At 42.5% G+C, this 21,264-nt stretch overlaps 1 protein-coding gene across 1 annotated transcript in view; it reads left to right on the forward strand.

The window, feature by feature from the left end:
- Positions 1–21,264, forward strand: part of LOC145348606 (complement C4-like) — a 275,511-nt gene that overhangs the window by 61,094 nt on the left and 193,153 nt on the right. Inside the window, exons 7-9 of the mRNA XM_080196782.1 lie at positions 7,737–7,824; positions 8,920–9,025; positions 16,585–16,711. Of these exons, the coding sequence (XP_080052908.1) occupies positions 7,737–7,824; positions 8,920–9,025; positions 16,585–16,711 (321 nt within the window). The remainder of the gene's footprint in view (positions 1–7,736; positions 7,825–8,919; positions 9,026–16,584; positions 16,712–21,264) is intronic.

Below are 21,264 nucleotides of genomic sequence, written 5' to 3' on the forward strand. Positions count from 1 at the left end.
ATACTTTAAAATGGGAAACCAGTAAAACGAGGAAATAGTAATGCTGGTCCAAACTGGTATTGTATACTTTAAAATGAAACACAAATAAATTGAAGCAATAGGAGGACTGGTCCAAACTTATCATACATGTCTTATAATGTAAAAAGGTGTGGTCCAAGCTATTTTTTACCCCTCTGGAGTTCTGCTATGAATATGTTTGAGTTGACCTGTCATTAGTTTGATGAGATACTTGAATAGAACTTGGGTGAATTTTCCTATTCTGCTCACCACAGGAATCATAGCAGGCAAGGGACAGGCCATGGAAAGGTTCAGTGACCTCGGGTGGGATTTTCCAGTTTCAGGATGAAAATCCCACCCCAATTGATCTCTAAACACAAGAGAATGTTTTCTTATTCAGGCATTATAGTTCACAACTTCAGGAAATCAGAAGCATATTGAAGTTTGTTGTTAAACTATAAACACTGCTATAATTCAGGAAATCCAGCATTCACGTTATGCAAAGCAATCTCTTATACAAAACATTGAGTATAAAAATTGGCAGGTCATACTGCTGCTGTATAGACCTTAGTTAGGCCTCATTTAGAATATTGTGTATAATTCTACTTGCCACACTACCAGAAGGATGTGGATGCTTTGGAGAGGGTACAGAAGAGATTGTTGCCTGCTCTGGTGAGTATTAGCTATAAGAAGGGGTTGGATAAACTCAGTTTGTTTCTGCTGGAGCGATGGAGGTTGAGGGGTGACCTGATAGAAGTCTACAAGATTAAGAGTGGCGTGGACAGAGTAGATGATCTGATGATCTTTCCTAGGGTAGAAAAGTCAACTACTCGGGGATATAGGTTTAAGTTGCATAGGAAAAGAATCAGACGAGATGTGCGAGGCAAGATTTTTACGCAGAGGTGGTGAATGTCTGGAATGGGCTGCCTGGACAGATGAGGGGATCAGGTACAATAGTGGCATTTAAGGGGCAACTAGACAAATACATGATTAGAGTGGGAATGGAAGGATACAGATTCCATAAGTGCAAACGATTTTAGTTTAGGCAGGCATCATGATTGGTGCAGGCCTGTACTTTTCTTTGTTCCTTGCTCTTTGGTCTAAATCATCTGCAGTTTGGAGTTTTGTTGATGGGAAGTGATATCTGATATTGATGTGATAAGTGATATTGATGGGAAGTGATATCAGAGAGAAATCCCTTGCCCTTTAAATGTTAATAATATAATTGTAAATGTACTTTGCCATATGGTCATATGTTATGTCCACATAAAACTATAGATGGGACCTTGGATTCAAGATTGATCTGAAAGGCATTTTGAACGTTAGTGCAACACTCAAAACACTTAGGGCAGCACGGTAGCAGAGTGGTTAGCACTGCTGCTTCACAGCTCCAGGGACCTGGGTTCAATTCCAGGCTCGGGCCACTGTCTGTGTGGAGTTTGCACGTTCTCCTCGTGTCTGTGTGGGTTTCCTCCGGGCGCTCCGGTTTCCTCCCACAGTCCAAAGATGTGCAGGTTAGGTTGATTGGCCATGGTAAAATTGCCCCTTAGTGTCCTGAGATGCATAGGTTAGAGGGATTAGCGGGTAAATGTGTAGGGATATGGGGGTAGGGCCTGGGTGGGATTATGGTTGGTGCAGACTCAATGGGCCAAAGGGCCTCTTTCTGCATTGTAGGGTTCTATGATTCTATGACTCCTTCAGTAAAGTAAAGGTCACCTTAATCCCAGATGACTATACCCTGGCTGGTGGCGATTTCACTTGAGGATCATCACACCTCATGCAAGGTGCAATGGTGAGAACAACCTTTGTTAGTATGAGAATTGAACCCGCACTACTGGCTTTTCTTTTCATCACTGACCATATATCCAGTCAAATGAGCTAGAGGTGGACAAAAAAATAACCATTGATAAGTAAACAGGATAGCTGTCAACACCAAAATAATATAAGATCAGGGGACCATAATATACAGGAGCAAAATTGGGTTATTCAGGCCATTGAGTCTGCTCTGCCATTCAATCATGGCTGATAAGTTTCTCAACTCTACCCTCATGCTTTTCGCCATAACCTCTGATCTCCTTACCAGTCAAGAACCTACTTATCTCTGTCTTAAATACACTCAATGGCCTGGCCTCCATAGCTTTCTGTGGCAAAGAATTCCAGAGATTCACCATCTCTGGCTGAAGGAATTCCTCCTTATCTCGGTTGTAAAGGGTTATCCCTTTACTCTGAGGATGTGCCCTTGGATCCTAGTCTTTCCTACGAAAGGAAAAATCTTCCCTATGTCCACTCTATCCAAGTTATTCAGTACTTGTAAATTTCAATGAGATTCCCCCTCATCCTTCTAAACCCAATTGAGTACAGACTCAAAGTCTTAATATGCTCCTCATACGTCAAGAGTTGGTAGAGAAGAAGCAAATACACTTCAACCCATAAGAGGGTGAGGTGTTGCATTTGTGGAGGGTGAGCAAAGCAAGGGAATATTCAATAGATGGGAAGATATTCAGAAGGGCTGAGCAAGTGAGAAACCTTGGAGTGCATGTCCTTGAAGACCATAAGCATGTAAGATATAGGAACAGAATTAGGCCACTCAGCCCATCAAGTCTGCTCCGCCGTTCAATCATAGTTGATATTTTTCCCATCCCCATTCTCCTGCCTTTTCCCCATAACTCCTGATCCCCTTATTAATCAAGAACCTATCTATCTCTGTCTTAAAGACACTCAATGACCTGGCCTTAACAGCCTTCTAAGGCAAAGAGATCCACAGATTCACCACCCTCTGGCTGAAGAAATCCCTCTTCATTTCTGTTTTAAAGGATCATCCCTTTAGCCTGAGGTTGTGCCGTATGGTTCTAGCTTTTCCTACTATTGGAAACATCCTGTCCATGTCCACTCTTTCCAGTCCTCACAGTATCCTGTAAGTTTCAATATGATCCCCCCCATCCTTCTAAACTTCAACAAGTACAGACCCACAGTCCTCAACAGTTTCTCATACAACAAACTTTTCATTCCAGGGATCATTCTTGTGGACCTCCTCTGGATGCTTTCCAAGGCCAGCACATCCTTCCTTAGATACAGGGCCCAACACTACTCACAATACTCCAAATGGGGTCTGACCAGAACCTTATACAGCCTCAGAAGTAAATCCCTGCTCTTGTATTCTAACCCTCTCGACATGAACGCTAACATTGCAATTTGCCTTCCTAACTGCCGACTGAACCTTCACGTTAACCTTAGAGAATCTTGAACAAGACTCCCAAGTCCCTTTGTGCTTCTGATTTCCTAAGCATTTTCCCATTTAGAAAATAGTCCATGCCTCCATTCCTCGTTCCAAAGTGCATCACCTTACGCTTTTCCACATTATATTCCATCTGCCACTTCTTTGTCCAATCTCTTAGCCTGGCAAAGTCCTTCTGCAACCTCCCCACTTCCTCAATACTACCTGTCCCTCTACATATCTTTGTATCATCTGCAAATTTAACAACAGTGCCTTCAGTTCCTTCTTCCAAATCGTTAATGTATATTGTGAAAAATTGTGGTCCCAGCACTGACCCCTGAAACACACCACTAACCATCAGCTGCCATTCTGAAAAAGACCCTTTATCCCCACTCTCTGCCTTCTGCCAGTCAGCTAATCCCCTATCCATGCCAGGATCTTGCCCTTAACATCATTGGCTCTTAACATATTTAAGACAACATATGCTGATGTGGCACCTTGTCAAAGGCCTTCTGGAAATCTAAATAAATCACATCCACTGGTTCTCCTTTATCTAACTACTTTGTTACCTCCTCAAAGAACTCTAACAGATTTGTCAGATATGACCTCCCTTTGAAGAAGCTGTGCTGACTCAGTCCTATTTTATCATGCACTTCCAAGTACTCTGCAATTGCATCTTTAATAATGGACTCTAAAACCTTGCCAATAACCAAAGTCAGACGAACCGGCCTATAATTTCCTGTCTGCTGCCTCCTTCCCTTCTTGAACAGTGATGTTGCATTAGCTACTTTCCAGTCCTCTGGGAACCTCTGTGCCTCCAGTGATTCCTGAAAGATCACCACCAATGCCTCCACAATTTCCTCAGCTATCGCTTTTAGAATCCTGGGGTGTAGTCCATCTGGTCCAGGTGATTTATCCACCTTCAGACCTTTCTGTTTCCCTTGAATCTTCTCCTTAGTGATGGCCACTGCATTCACCTGTGCCCCCTGATTCTCCTGGAGCTCTGGCATCCCACTGGTCTCTTCCACCATATAGACTGATGCAAAGTAACCATTCAGTTCCTCTGCCATTTCTTTGTTTCCTATTATTATTTCTCCAGCCTCATTTTCGAGTTGTCCAATGTCTATTTTTGCCTCTCTCTTACCTTTTATATATTGAAAATGTGATTTATTTATTTCTATCTTCTTTTGTATTACTAGCTAGCTTATACCCATATTTCATCATCTCCCCTCTTACTGCTTTTTTAGTTGTCCTCTGCTCACTTTTAAAAGCTCCCCAATCCTCCAGCTTCCCACTAATCCTTGTCACTTTGTATTTTTTTTTGCTTTTGTGCTGTCCTTGACTTCCCTCGTCAGCCATAGATGCCTCATTCTTCCCTTAGCTGTTCCCCCCTCCTTGGGATGAATTTCTGTTGTGTCTCCCGAATAACCCCCAAAATCTCCTGCCATTGCTGTTCCACTGTCTTCCTTGTGAGGCTCCATTTCCAATCAACTCTGGCCAGCTCCTCCCTCATGTCTTTGTTGTTACCTTTATTTAATTGTAATACTATTACATCTGATTCCAGCTTCTCCCTCTCAAACTACAGGGTAAATTCTATCATATTGTTGTCAATGCTCCCGAAGGGATCCTTTACCTTAAATTCCCTAATCAAGTCTGCCTTATTACACATCACCAAATCCAGAATTGCCTGTTGGTGGCAGGACAGGTGGACATGGTGATCAACAAAGCGAATGGAATGCTGTCCTTGGATAGGATACAAAAGTGGGGATATAATGAAGGAACTTACAAAATACTGCTTAGGGCACAGATGGAATTTTGCACGCAGCCCTGGTTACCAAATTACAGAAAGGACATTATTGCTCTGGAGAAAACGTAGAGGAGAATTGCAATAATGTTGCCAGGGCATGAAAATTGCAGCCTTGAGGAGAATAGATGGTACGGGGTGACCTAACTGAGTTGTCCAAAATTTTGAGGAACCTAGAAAAGATAGACAATGGAGTCATGATTTCTCCTTGCTGAGAGGTCAATTACCAGGGGGCATTATTAAAGGTGATTCGTAGAAGGATTAGAGTGCAGTGAAGAATAATTATTTTATCCAGATGGTGGTGGGCATCTGGAATGCACTTTCTAAGTTGATGTGTGGGACTGACTTGCTCAACTCATTTTAGAGGTACCTGCATCTGCATTTGACGGGTTGCAACCTACAAGGCTCCAGACCAGGTGTTGGAAAGTGGGATTAAAATGAATTGGCTGCTTTCATTTTTTCTTCCTCTTGCTTGCGCGGATACGATGAACTGAATGGTCTCTTTTGGAACCAAAACAGAAGGATTTGCATATTTCTCACCATATTTTCCTTTACAAATGATTGGATTTAAAAATTAAAGGAAAATCTTTAGGCTCAAACAGGGTAAAGTTTAGTTTCCAGAACAGTGTGTAAAGAAGCTTAAGTAAAAGTGATCAAAATTTTTAGCTAAAATAACTGAAATAAAATTGCAATGATTACAATATTTCTGAAGGGAATAAGTTGAATCTTGAGGCCCTTTTTAATAGTTGAATAAACATAAGTTTCCTTTTGTAGCTGAACTGAGTCACTGGTTTTAGGGAGAGAGAGTATTCACTTTTCCTCTTCAATTTTACGGTGCTGACACCTGCACTTGATGGATAGAACAACAATTGATTCCTTAATATTCTTACCTTTGCTCTCCCTTGGACTCAGACCCTCTCTGATGTTATTTCTCAGAGCTATTAGTCCCTCAGGATATTTTACACTCTGTCACCCAACATAGCTTTTTGCAGCCTCCTTGAGACAATTCAAAAACACCGGCATGTGTACAATGCTAATTTTCATGAAAACATTATTTCAAGCAAGGAAGGATGTTGTTGATATTAAATTGAATCTCCACCTCTTAGAAGCCAAAGCGTTTTCAGAACACTTAAATGGGCATCCTTGGGTGAGCTATATAAAACCTTGGTTAGGCCAAGGTTAGGCTTCTTCTTAGAAGCCAAAGCGTTTTCAGAACACTTAAATGGGTATCCTTGGGTGAGTTATATAAAACCTTGGTTAGGCCACATTTGAGTATTGCATCAGTTCTGGTCACCACACAATCGGAAGGATGTGAAAGTTTTAAGAGAGTACAAGGAAGGTTCAGCAGGACGTTGCCTGGTCTCCAGTGTGTTGGCTATGAGGAGAGATTGAATAAACTAGGATTGTTTTCACATGGAGGCTGAGGGGAGGCCTGATAGAGGTCTACAAAATTATGAGAGGCATAGACAGGGTGGATAGTCAGAGGCTTTTTCCCAGGATAGAAATGTCAATTACAAGGGAGCACAGGTTTAGGATGAGAAGGGAAATGTTTAAGGGAGATGGGCGGGGGAGGTTTTTTTCACACAGAGAGTGGTGTGTGCATGGAATGTGCTGCCAGAGGCGGTTGCAGGAGGCACATTATCAACATTTAAGAGGCATCTGGATGGGTACATGTGAATCTGTGGAATTCTCTGCCCAGTGAAGAAATTGAGGCTACTTTGTTGAATGTTTTTAAGGCAACAAAAGATAGATTTCTGAACAGTAAAGGAATTAAGGGTTCTGGTAAGAAGGTGAGTAAGTGAAGCTCGGTCCACAACAAGATCAGCCATGATCTTATTGAATGGTGGAGGAGGCTCGAGGGACCAAATAGCCTACTCCTGTTCCTAGTTCTTATTTCCTGATATGAATGGCGGGGAATTTCTTTGTAATTCTTTGAGTCAAAGAACTGATGTGCTTGCTTCCACCACACCTTCTGGTAGTACATTCCAGGCCCACAGTACTCTGTGTGAAGAACTTCCCCTGCATATCTCCCTTAAACTTTCCCCCTCTCACCCTGAACCTGTGTTCCCTTGAAAATGACACTTCCACCCTTGGAACTATCAATTCCATGGCAGTTGTAAAAGTTCGCTGAAGATTAACCCCATTGTGAATCTTTCATCATGACCTTAACTATTAGTAATGACAATAATTATGCAGTTCAAACTCTTTGTAGTTATTCTACTGATAAACTTCTCCATTACATTTGACCAGCACATCTAGTGTATTGCCAAAAATAGCCTTACTTCTGGACAGACATACTGTACATAAGGGGGTCAATTTGAGATACATGCTAGAAATGTGTACATACCTACTTATGTATGAGATGCGCATCCATATGCACATTTGCAAATGCAGAAGTGCGTGCACAAGTGTATGCATACAATAGGCTCGTCAGAGAGTCAGTGCATAATTAATGGGCTGATTGGCCTCATTCTGCACTGCTGGGATTCTGTGAATCAACTATCTTAGATATAAATCTATGAATCTTGGTTCTGGGAATGTGAATGAAAATTTGCATCCTGGAGGCTGTGATTATGGAGCAGATGAAATGTGTGAGACCACTGCTCATTTATCACTCCCAGGTTGAAGTTTGGGACAAGTGAATGAGTTGTTTTGCCTATGTAAAAGCAGTCAGTATTTTGCATGATGGTGCATTACATGATACAGAATGTGTTGTTCAAGTTCTCCCTAGGTTTGATGTCAAGGTACAAGCGGATGAATTGTTTTACCTTGTGACAAAAGATGAATTCAAGTTTAAAATCGTGGCCAAGTAAGTAGAGTAACTGAGTCGTCAAACATTACAGTACTTATACTTTCCTGAATGAAATAATGGCATTGACAATCCCAAAATGTTTGTGTTATTTTATTTAGCGTTCAGCAAGAGGACTCCAATGACGTGGTTTAACAGTCAGGCCACAACTGATCAAGACTTTTTCTTGTCCCAGTATACATAGAAACATGGAAATAGAGTCTGGAATTGGCCAGTAAACTCTTCAAGCCAATTCTGACACTCGTTTTGATCATGGCAGATAATTCAAGTCATTTGCCTGTACTCGCTTTCCCCCATATTCTTTGATCCCTTTAGCAAAAAGAGCTATATCTAACTCCTTGAACCCATTCAATGTATTGCCTCAATTGCTAAAGTTCTGTATCTTCAGGTAATGAATCGGGAATTTTACTTCTGACAACCAGGAGCAGTCATCAGGCCCGATTGAAACATACAAACTGATTGAAGGCCGCAAAAAACGCTTGTGGCAGATTCATGAAGATTGAGAATGAACCCAATCATTTCCATCACTGTTCCAATTCCCTTTCTTACAACTATATCCATCTCCTTGGAAGTGAAGTCAGTTATTTTTGTGAAATTGATAATACATTGTACTTCTGAGATTATCTTGTAGCTTTTTATTGATACTGTAACAAAAAGCTCGATCTCTGTAATATTGCTCAACATTTCCTTGTCTCAGATCACATACTGTTGAAATCTTGATCATTGCCTAAGGTTCTTGCATAAAACTGAGCTCATTCAAATCTCTGATGCTCATGTGTTTACTTTTTTAGTGTACCTTCACATCCACACTTTTTATTCTACCCTTTGAGGAATACGGGGGAGGATGTTTGAGCTGCTTATCAGCTGCTCCTTCCATGGCCAACAAGTCGTGGTTTGGGACCTGAACATAGAATTTCTGATCTACTGGTAGGGGTGCGACAACTGCGCCCCAGGACCCATTTCCCACCCCCACACGCCTTAACTCACAATAGGTGCATGTCCCTTAACGTAAATATCGAGCCTTCAAAAACACACATCTACTCTTCCAGCTGGTTCTGACAAAATATCTATGAATCTTGACTATTGTTTTCAAAGGCATACATACGGTGAGGCTGTGGAGGGCAGGGTATATGTCAGATTTGGGATCCTCCATGAAAGTGGCAATAAGTCGTACATTGCGGGTCTGGAACAAGAACTAACGGTAAGTGCGTCTTCATGGTTTCAGTTTTGAAATGTGGAGTTTAATTTGTTACTGAAATTTTGACTAGAACAGTGCCAGTCTGCTATGTCTGCATCTTCTAGCATTTGTCAGTCCTGTGGATCCTTAGCAGAAAACTAAGTCAAATGGATCATGACAATGTCTCAGGTTCTGGAACAAGTTCACAAACCCACATAGAATCCTGCCACACTCCCAATACTTGCTGTGTATTGGCATTAGTTGATTTAGAGTCATAGAGTCACAGAGTCATAGAGGTTTATAACATGGAAACAGCCCCTTTGGCCCAATTTGTCCATACTGCCCTTTTTTTTAAACCCCTTAGCTAGTCCGAGTTGCCCCCATTTGGCTGATTTCCCTCTATACCTATTTTATCCATGTAACTATCTCAATGCTTTTTAAAAGACAAAATTGTATCTGTCTCTACTACTACCTCTGGCAGCTTGTTCATGACACTCACCACCCTCTGTGTGAAAAAATTGCCCCTCTGGATACTTTTGTATCTCTCTCCTCTCACCTTAAACCTATGCCCTCTAGTTTTAGACTCCCCTACCTTTGACAAAAGGTATTGACTATCTAGCTGATCTGTGTCCCTCATTATTTTATAGACCTCTATAAGATCACAACTCAGCCTCCTATGCTCCAGAGAAAAAAGTCCCAATCTATCCAGTGTCTCCTTATAACACAAACATCAAGTCTTGGTAGCATCCTAGTAAATCTTTTCTGCACTCTTTCTAGTTTAATAATATCCTTTCTGTAATAGAGTAACCAGAACTGCACACAATATTCCATTATTTATATTTTTAAATATTGTAATATGCCAAGACTAACATCCTCTTCGAGGTGTACAGGTTGTGTTAATGAGATAGAACAGTATAGATGTATTAAAATTGACACAAAATAGGAGAGAGCTGAGAAAACCACCAATTGGACAAATATGTTCTGAAATGCCTGTTCAGAAAGATAACAAGGTGTCAGAGTGTATTGAGAACATAATTTTTTCCTTTTGGTAAAGTTGAGAGAAATACATACCAGAAGGCATTAGGAACATGTTGGGAGGGAAAATTAAGTAGTGAATATTGAGGTCATAGAATTCCTGCATTACAGAAGCTCATCAAGTCTGCACTGACGATAATCCCACCCAGATCCTATTCCCGCAATCTCATTTACCCTGCTAATCCCCTGACATTAGGATTAATTTAGCATGGCAAATCAACCTAACTGGCACATCTTTGGACGGTGGAAGGAAACCGGAGCACCCGGAGGAAACCTAACAGACATGGGGAGAAAGTGCAAACTCCAACAGACAGTGACCTGAGGCTGGAATTGAATCTTGGTCCCTGGTACTGTGAGGCAGCTGTGTTAACCACTACACCACCGTATTGACCAAGATGTTCCTATTTGACATCCTTTGGATGGCCTGACCTATGCATTTACACGTGTAGCATAAACCACTGATTTGTGCTGTTCAGGCTCCCTGAATATACACTGGCACAGTGTTAGAACTGTAGGCCTCTTCTGCAATACTTAACCAGGTAATTTCTGGAGTATCGACAAAATCTACAAGATTATGAGTAGCATGGACAGAGTAGATAGTCAGATTCTCTTTCCTAGATAGAAATGGGTATGATCAAGTGGCCATTACAGAAACGAGGTAGCAGAGTGACCGGGACTGGGAGCTGAATATCCAGGGATATCAGACATTTAGGAAGGATAGACAGGAAGAAAAAGGAGGTGGGATAGCTCTGTTAATAAAGGATAATATCAGGGCGGTAGTGAGAGACGATATAGGCTCCAAAGAGCAAATCGTGGAATCGTTCTGGGTGGAGATAAGGAACAGTAAGGGGAGAAAGACGCTGGTGGGTGTGGTCTATAGGGCCCCAAATAATAACTTTGAGGTGGGGCGGGCTATAAACAAACAAATAATTGATACGTGCAAAAACGGAATGGGAATATTCATGGGGGATTTTAACCTGCATATTGATTGGTTGACTTAAGTCAGACACGGTGGGCTTGAGGAAGAATTCTTAGAATGCTGTTGGGATAGTTTCCTTGAACAGTATATTACGGAACCTACGAGAGAGTGAGTTATCTTAAATCTGGTACTGTGTAACAAGGCAGGTAAAATTAGGGATCTTCTTGTGAGGGGTCCTCTTGGGATGATTGATCACAATATGGTTGAATTTCTGATACAGAAAGAGAGTGAGAAAGTAGGATCCCAACCCAGTATCCTCTGCTTGAACAGAAGGGAGTATGATAAGATGAGGGCGGAATTGGCTAATGTAGACTGGGGGCGCAGACTGGTTGGTAGGACAGCTGAGGAACAGTGGAGGATTTTTAAGGAGATCTTTTTCAGTACTCAGCAAAAATATATTCTGTAGATAAAGAAGGAATGTAAGAAAAGGGATAACCAGCCGTGGATATCGAAGGAAATAAAGGAGAGTATTAAATTAAAAACCGATGTGTACAGAGCGGCTAAAAATTGTAGGGAATTAGAAGATTGGGAAAGATTTGAAAAACAACAAAGAATGACTAAGAAAGCAATAAAGAAAGGAAAGATAGAGTATGAAACAAAACTAGCTCTAAATATAAAAAATGATAGTAAAAGTTTTTACACATATATAAAGAAGAAGAGAGCGGCCAGAGTGAATGTTGAACCCTTGGAGGACGAGAGAGGGGATTTAAATGAGGAAATGGCTGAGACTTTAAATAAGTTTTTTGCGTCAGTCTTCACGGTGGAGGACACAAATAGCTTACCGAATATTAAAGATAGAGGGTTGGTAGGAGATGAGGTCCTTAATACTATTACTGTTATTAAAGACGCAGTACTTGGTAGACTAATGGGACTGAAGGTAGACAAGTCCCCAGGACCGGACGGAATGCATCCCAGGGTACTGAAAGAAATGGCAGAAGTAATAACAGATGCGTTAGTAGTTATTTATCTAAATTCGCTGCACTTTGGGGAAGTGCCGGCGGATTGGAAAACAGCTACTGTTACGCCGCTGTTTAAAAAAGGAAGTAGACAAAAGGCAGGGAACTACAGGCCAGTTAGCTTAATGTCCATAGTTGGGAAAATGCTAGAATCCATCATTAAAGAAGAAATAGCAGGACACCTAGAAAAGAACGGTTCAATCAAGCAGATGCAGCATGGATTCATGAAGAGGAAGTCGTGTTTGACAAATTTACTGAATTTTTATGAAGATGTGACTAGTACGGTTAACAGAGGGGAACTGGTGGATGTGGTGTTTTTAGATTTCCAGATGGCATTCGATAAGGTGCCTCACAAAATGTTGCTGCAGAAGGTTAGGGTGCACGGAGTTGGGGGTAAAGTGTTAGCATGGATTGAGGATTGGCTGTCCAACAGGAAGCAGAGAGTTGGAATAAATGGGTGCTTTTCTGGTTGGCAGTTGAGACTAGTGGCGTGCCGCAGGGATCAGTGCTGGGGCCTCAACTGTTTGCCATATACATAGATGATCTGGAGGAGGGGGCTGAGGGTAGGGTAACAAAGTTTGCTGATGACACGAAGATGAGTGGAAAAGCGAATTGCGTGGAAGGTTCGGAAAGTCTGCAGAGAGATTTGGATAAGCTGAGTGAGTGGGCGAGGATCTGGCAGATGGAGTATAACATTGGCAAATGTGAGGTTATCCACTTTGGAAGAAATAATAGTAGGAGAGATTACTATTTAAAAGGCAAAAAGCTGCAGCATGCTACAGTGCAGAAGGACCTGGGGGTCCTTGTGCATGAATCGCAAAACCTCAGTCTGCAGGTGCAGCAGGTGATCAAGAAGGCGAATGGAATGTTGGCCTTTATAGCGAGGGGGATAGAAGAGAAAAGCAGGGAGGTCTTGCTGCAACTGTACAGGGCACTGGTGAGGCTGCAACTGGAGTACTGTGTGCAGTTTTGGCCCCCTTATTTGCGAAAGGATATATTGGCCTTGGAGGGAATACAGAGGAGGTTCACTCGGCTGATACTGGAGTTGAGGGGGTTGAGCTATGAGGAGAGGCTGAATAGACTGGGCTTATACTTGTTAGAGTTCAGAAGGATGAGGGGAGATCTCATTGAGACGTATAAGATGATGAAAGGGATGGATAGGGTAGAGGTGGAGAGGTTCTTCCCGCTCAGAAAGGACAGCAGGACTAGAGGGCACAGCCTCAAGATAAGGGGGAGGCAGTTTAGAACAGAGTTGAGGAGGAACTTCTTCACTCAAAGGGTGGTGAATCTCTGGAATTCTCTGCCTGTTGAAGTGGTTGAGGCTACCTCGCTAAATGTATTTAAGACGTGGGTAGATATGTTTTTGGTAGGCAAGGGGATTAAGGGTTATGGGGAGAAAGCAGGAAAGTGGAACTGATCCACTTCAGATCAGCCATGATCTTGTTGAATGGTGGGGCAGGCTCGAAGGGCTAGATGGCCTACTCCTGCTCCTATTTCTTATGTTCTTATGTTCTTATGTTATGTTCTTATGAGGGGGTTAGCTTATGAGGAGAGATTGAGTAGATTGGGCCTGTACTCATTGGAGTTCAGAAGGCTGAGGGGGGATCTTATAGAGACTTACAAGATAATGAAGGGGCTAGATAGGGTAGAGGTAGAGAAATTCTTTTCACTTAGAAAGGAAACCAGAACTCGAGGGCACAGCCTCAAAATAAGGGGGGGAGGGTGCAGTTTAGAACAGAATTGAGGAGGAACTTCTTCTCTCAGAGGGTGGTGAATCTCTGGAATTCTCTGCCCATTGAAGTCGTGGAGCTACCTCATTGAATATGTTTAAGTCATGGGTAGATAGATTTCTGATTGTTAAGGGTATTAAGGGTTATGGGCTGCAGGCGGGTAAGTGGAACTGAGCCACTTCAGATCAGCCATGATGTTCTTGAATGGGAGGGCAGGCTCAAAGGGCTAGATGGCCTATTCCTGCTCCTATTTCTTATGTTCTTATGTCCTTATTAGGGACATAGGTTTAAGGTGCGTGAGGAAAAGTTTAGAGGAGATGTACGAAGCACGTTTTTCACAGAGAGTGGTGAATGTCTGGAACATGCTGCCTGAGGTGGTGGTGGAGCAGGTACAATAGTGGCATTTAAGGAGCAACTAGACAAATACATGAATAGGATGGGAATGGAAGGATACGGACTTCAAAAATGCATATGCTTTTAGTTTAGGCAGGCATCATGATCGGCTCAGGCCTGGAGAGCCAAAGGGCCTGTTCCTGTGCTGCACTTTTCTTTGATGTTGCACTTAGTACACCGCCTGTTTTATTCCTTATACGGTGGACTGCAAGTAGACGTATGATTAGTACAATCAATATTTATTTAAGACTCGCAATCAATAATCACCCACCTGACCAACAATAAGTTATCTTACAGAAAATACTGGAGTTCAAGTCCAATACAAGACCTTGACTTAACTTTGCATGGCTGGCAAGTACCCAGGCAGGTATTGGCCTTTATCTGTGTGCTGGTCTCGGTTGTCCTCTGTGAAGTCTGGCCCTTTGGTCTGGTCTGGCACTCTGGCATGACTGTTCAGAAAGATAACAGGGTGTCAGAGTATATTGCAAATATATTTTTTTCTTTTGGTAAGTTGAGAGGAAGTTTGCACTTTCTCCCCATATCTGTCTTCTTTCCTTCTCGGGTGTGGTGGCTCTTCTCATGCTGGTTGTCGCTGGTGACGGTCACCATTTTTGTAGATCGCTCATTGGTCAGAGAGAGAGAGAGATTCCTGGTTGTGCAGCACCCTTTATACTTCGTTGGGTTTCATGTTCCTTTTGGCCATTGCCAATCAATCAATCAGGACTTGATCACCCTGATCAATAATGTCCATTTGGGTGCTGCCACACCAATCTCTGGGTGTGTCCCCAACGGCCATGTCTGCAGGTCCTGGGGGCATGTAGAATACTCACCTCCCTCCCAAATAAGGGGTTATGGTGCCTCTATGTCTGGTAAACAACCCAGTTTGACCAGAAAGTCTCTTTTGTCCTGGAGGTGACCCATATCCTGTGTATTCATTCATCTGGGTTGCAGCCTGTTTATCTCTGTCTTTTAGGTCACGGCCTGTCATTTTAGTTCTTGCCCAATTGTCCCAGAGTGCTTTACAAATTGCCATTGTATTTGGCCACAGTGCCCCCTTTCATCCTGAACTTGAAGTGTCATGGATCACAAACTCAGACCAGCTTCAGGAATTCCCCAGTCAGGCAAGTAAGACCCAGGCATTGGCTTGCACAGTAATAATATATTCCTTCAGCATATTCCAGAAGCTACAGACAACGGCCGTCTACAAGTTCAAACAACCACATGTTCTAAACACCATTATTACAATAAGCTAATTACCCACAAATATAGACAATCAGACATTCCAAACACCATTATTATAATAAACTAATTATAAACCAACACTCAATCTGAGGCACATTTTGGTACTAGGATTTCCAACGGCTTATTAGTACAAATTACAAAAGTGGCAGGCTTCCTGTAAACTTTGCTCTACTGAATTAGAGGAGATCATGTTCAAGGGCGGACCCTACGTTCTGCCTCTGGGTGACCTTTTTTTCCATTGGCTGAATTGGACTGTGAGGATAATTAGGTATACAAGGGTGAACAAAATCAGTACTACTGCCAGGTGTGACTTATGGATCAAATGGATGGATTCGGACATTTGTGCCCCAGTTCCAAAGGTCATCCCACCAAGAGGTGACTTTAATTCCTTTAATCCTCCTTTTCACCTCTGGGTCTGTTGTACTACTTTAGTGAAGGTTCTGTGGGCTGTAGCCAATTTTGCCCGAATTAGGTTCAATTCTTCTGGCGGGAGTTTTAGGCTTGTGTCATATTTCTCATGGTACTCCCCTAGAGTCTGTTGGAGCTCATCAGTGGTGTTCAAATCTACCCTCTCCCTCTTATGAATGTCTATTAATTGAATGAGGCCCATCCTGACTGGTACGTCTGGTTTGATACAGAATGCAGTATTAGCAATTTTACAATGTGTCGTGACATAGTGATATTGTTTCAGGGAGGTGGTGAGGACAGCATCTCTCTGCTCCCTTGTAAGCTACCTGAGTTATGCCTGTGTCCAGGCTACGAGTTTCTACTGAGCAATTTAGGCTAGTGTTTGTTCTGAAGCCACACAGGGCATCCTCATTTAAGTAAACTGGGTATGAGCGTGTGATTATTTCATCAGTTTGCTGACATCTGTCCAGAGTAACGCCTATGAGCCTCCCTTCTTTCTCCAGTGTGTATGGTAAAATGCCATCGTGCCATATCCAGATATCCTCATGGATAGTTCCTATGTTTTCCACTTCAAAGATCCTCAGTCCGACCCGGTCGTCCGTGACCATGGGGAACCCTAATATCAATCCCAGGGCTTTCCCTGAAGTCCCTTTGCAGTCGACATTGAACCAGACTTTGGTCAACTGCCACAACTGGCAGCCAGATAACTCGGGGTGTTTCTTCTATCGACAATGCTTCATGTTGATAATGCAATATCATTTTGGCTGATGATAATCTAATATTTAAAGTAATACTTTGCCTCAATTCTTGATGAAAAATACATTTTCATAAATTTTTCAGATGATGAATGGAGAAGCGAATTCTTTTCTAACCACTCAAAGCCTATTGGAAAAATCTAACCTGATATCCAGAAATGAACTAGTTGGACGGCGCCTCTACATAGCAGTGACAGCTGTGGAATCAGTCAGTAAGTAATCACAATTGAAGAAAACTTGCTGTTCTCTCTTTCTTCCAGTCTGGTTCATTATGACAGTAAATTTTGGAACACAGGCCAAATGCTTGCAGATGACAATCTGAATTGCACATTGGAAGTAATGAATAAAAATAAACAGCAACTAATTGCTGCCAAGCTCCTGAGGTGATATTAGGATTTGGAACATAACAAGGGGCATCAGGAAGCATATTATTGGTGTCTAAAAAGTGTGTCCTGCAGTCAACATCGCAGTTAGCAGCTTGGAGAACATATCTTGCAGTCAGCATTGTGGTGAAGCAGTCTGGGAAGTGGGGGTAGGAGATGGAAGAACACTAGAAAGAGTGGGACAGAGAGTGGAGTGTAAGTTGGGAGCTCCAGACGTGATGTGAGAATTCAAAGGTGATGCAGGGCAAGTGGAAGCCACTTATTTATATGGCTTTTATTACAGCATTTATATGGTTGGTCAGTATTTATTACTTTTATCATTTATTGTTTGTCAGGACTTATTGTGGCTTGTAGTTTGCAAGGGCTATAATCTGCAGTAACAAGGACCAGGGAATAATGGCCCTAGAGTAATTGATGTTACTTAATTAATTAATTAATGTCCCCTGGTCCAGACGGGATTTACCCTAGGATTCTATGGGAGGCAAGAGAGGTGATTGTAGAGCCACTGGCTCTGATCTTCAGGTCGTCGTTGGTCTCTGGTATAGTACCGGAAGATTGGAGGACAGCGAATGTTGTCCCATTGTTTAAGAAGGGGAACAGAGACTTTGCCGGGAATTATAGACCAGTGAGTCTTACTTCTGTAGTGGGCAAGGTTTTAGAAAGAATTATTAGGGATAGGATTTATAGTTATTTGGAGAGTAATGAATTGATTAGAGATAGTCAGCATGGTTTTGTAGCGGGAAGGTCGTGCCTTACTAACCTTATTGAGTTCTTTGAGAAGGTGACCAAAGAGGTGGATAGGGGTAAGGCAGTAGACGTGGTATATGTGGATTTTAGTAAGGCGTTTGATAAGGTTCACCATGGTATGCTTCTGCAGAAAATGCAGATGTATGGGATTGGTGGTAATTTAGGTACTTGGATCAGGAATTGGTTAGCAGATAGGAGACAGAGGGTGGTGGTTGATGGTAATTATTCGTCATGGAGTTCGGTTACGAGTGGTGTGCCTCAGGGATCTGTTTTGGGGCCACTGCTGTTTGTAATCTTTATTAATGATCTGGATGAGGGTATAGTTGGGTGGATTAGTAAGTTTGCTGATGACACCAAAGTCGGAGGTGTGGTAGATTGTGAGGAAGGGTGTCGAAGTTTGCAGGGTGACTTGGACAGGTTGCAGAGCTGGGCCGCGAGGTGGCGGATGGAGTTTAATGCGGAGAAGTGTGAGGTAATCCATTTCGGTAGGAATAACAGATGTGTTGAGTATAGGGCTAACGGGAGGACTTTGAATAGAGTGGAGGAGCAGAGGGATCTAGGTGTATGTGTACATAGATCCCTGAAAGTTGGGAATCAAGTAGATAAGGTTGTTAAGAAGGCGTACGGTGTCTTGGCGTTTATTGGTAGGGGGATTGAATTTAGGAGTCGCAGCGTCATGTTGCAACTGTACACAACTCTGGTGCGGCCGCACTTGGAGTACTGTGTGCAGTTCTGGTCCCCACATTACAGGAAGGATGTGGAGGCTTTGGAGAGGGTGCAGAGGAGGTTTACCAGGATGTTGCCTGGTATGCAGGGGAGGTCCTATGAGGAGAGACTGAGGGATTTGGGGTTGTTTTCACTGGAAAGAAGGCGGCTAAGAGGGGATCTTATAGAAACATATAAGATGATTAGAGGTTTAGATAGGGTGGATGGTGATAGCCTGTTTCCTCGGATGGAGAAAGCTAGCACGAGGGGGCATGGCTTTAAATTAAGGGGGGGTAGTTATAGGACGGATGTCAGGGGCAGGTTCTTTACCCAGAGGGTGGTGAGGGACTGGAATGCCCTGCCTGCTGCAGTTGTAAATGCGCCTAGTTTGGGGGCGTTTAAGAGATTGGTGGATAGGTTTATGGACGAAAAGGGATTGGTTTAGATTAGTGGGTCAATGTTTTTTTTTTAAAAATAAGACTGGTCGGCGCAACATTGTGGGCCGAAGGGCCTGTTCCGCGCTGTAATGTTCTATGTTCTATGTTACTTAATGATAAGCACTTACCAAAAGCACTTCAATTTGAATGACATGTCATGGCAGGAGAGTTGTTAGTCCTGTAAGCTACAGAGTTGTGATGGTGGGGTTAGAAAAGATGTCCTTGGCTGGCAAGGGAAAGATGGGCTGAATGGCATCCTTTCATACTTGAGCTCTTCTATGACTCTATAGTTGCACCACAGTTGGCACTGCAGCTCAGGAAAGGAGCAAACTGTATGAGAATGCAATAGTTATGGGGTTTCAGAAGTGAGGAAAGTGTGAGAATCCATTATAAAATATTTAATAGCAGAGCACTTGGTAAACAGTGGTAGAATTAGTCAGATTCAGCATGGATTTATGGAAAGGAATACATGCTTGACAAATATATTGGATTTCTTTGAGGATGTACCTAGTAGAGTTTATGAGGGATTGCCATTGGATGTGGTATATTTGGACTTTCAGAAGACTTTTGACAAATCACACATAAGAGATTAGTCTGGAAGATTGAAGCACATGTGATCGGGTGGTGGGGGCAGGGGCAGCATATTGAGAATGCTATAAAATTGGTTGGCAGTCAGGAAAGAAAGAGTAGGAATAAATGGGTCTGTATTTCCAAATGATAGGCTGTGACAAGTGGGGTACCACAGAGATCAGCTCAAGGATCTCAGCTATTCATAATATGTAGTCACAATTTATATGACGGAACTCAGCACAGTCGTTAGATCTGCTGCTTTATAACCCAGGGACCTTGTTGGATTGATCTTCATTGCAGTGATGCCGTGGTTAAATGTAATATTTCCAAATGTGCAGATAACACAAAACTGGATGGAAGAGTAGCCTCTCAGTTAGAAGCAGAAAAGTTTCAGTGTAGTTTGGATAAGCTGAGTGATTGGGCAAATGCATGGCAGATGAACAAAGAACAGTACAACATAGAAACAGGCCCTGCGGCCCACCAAGAATGTGCCGATCACATTGTCTTATTTAGCCAATCACCTGTATTCCTCTATACCCTACCTGTTCATGTGTCTATCCAGACAAGTCTTAATTTTTGTAAACATATCTGTCTCAACTACCTCATGTGGCAGTGCATTCCAGGCCCCCATCACCCTCTGTGTAAAAAACTTGCCCTGCACATCTCTACTGAACCTTTCCCCTGTTAATTTGAACTTGTGCTCCCTTGTGGTTATCATTTCTGCTGTAGGAAAAAGCTTCCAATTGTTCACCCTATCTATACTATAATTTTATAAACTTCTACCAGGTCACCCCTCAGCTTCCATCTTTCCGGAGAGAACAATCCCAGTTTATTCAATTTCTCCTCATAGCTAATACCCTCCAACCCAGGCAACATCCTGGTAAACCTTTTCTGTACTCTGTCCAAAGCCACCACCTCCTTCTTGAAGTGTGGCAACCAGAATTGGACACAGTCATCCAAATGTGGCCTAACCAATGTTTTAAATAACTGTAGCACAATTTGCCAACTTTTATACTCAGTGCCCTGGCCAATGAAGGCAAGCATGTCATCATCTTTTCCACCTGTACTGCCACTTTTAAAGATCTGTGGACCTGTTCTCCCAGATCTCTCTGTGTGTCTATGCTCCTGATGGTTCTGCCATTTATTTTATAGCTCCCACCTGAATTAGATCTGCCAAAATGCATCACCTCGCATTTGTCCAGATTAAATTCCATCTGCCTTTTCTCTGCCTGCATAAATGTGAGGTTATCCACTTAGGTTGCAAAACAGTAAGTAAGATTATCATCTGAGTGACAATATGTTCAGAGAGGGGGATGTGCTGAAGGTAAGCATGTAGGTGCCACAGGTGCTAATAAAGAAGTTAAACAATGTGTTGGCCTTCATAGCAAAAGTAGGGATGTCTTGCTGCAGTTATTCAGAGTCCTGGTGAAGCCACACCTGGAAAATTAAATTGTGTGCAGTTTTGGTTCATATCTGAGAATGGATGTTCTCTCTATGGGGAGAATGCAGCAAAACTTTACCAGATTGATTCCTGGGATGGTGGGGCTGACATAAGAGGAGCGATTCAGTTGCTTAGGATTATATTCGCTAGAAAGAGTGGGGATTTGAAAGAAACAATTGGAATTCTAACAGGATGAGAAAGGGTAAATGCAGGAAGGATACTGCCGGTCATCCAGGTTTCCAGAATCAGGGTTCATAATCTAAGGATGTGAAATAAACTTTTGAGGATATAGTTGAGGTGAGATGCCTTCATCTTGTGAGTGGCACACTCATGGAATTCGCTATCATACAAAGCAGTTGAGGCCAGAGGTTTGAATGTTTTCAGGAAGGAGTTGGATACAGCTTTTGGGGAAAAGGAAGTACAAGGATATGAGGGAAAGGCAGGATCAGGCTATTGAGTTAGATGATCTGCCATGATTATTA

The sequence above is a fragment of the Carcharhinus amblyrhynchos genome, chromosome 9, assembly GCF_965287045.1.
Source record: "Carcharhinus amblyrhynchos chromosome 9, sCarAmb.v2.hapA, whole genome shotgun sequence".
Classification (NCBI taxonomy): domain Eukaryota; kingdom Metazoa; phylum Chordata; class Chondrichthyes; order Carcharhiniformes; family Carcharhinidae; genus Carcharhinus; species Carcharhinus amblyrhynchos.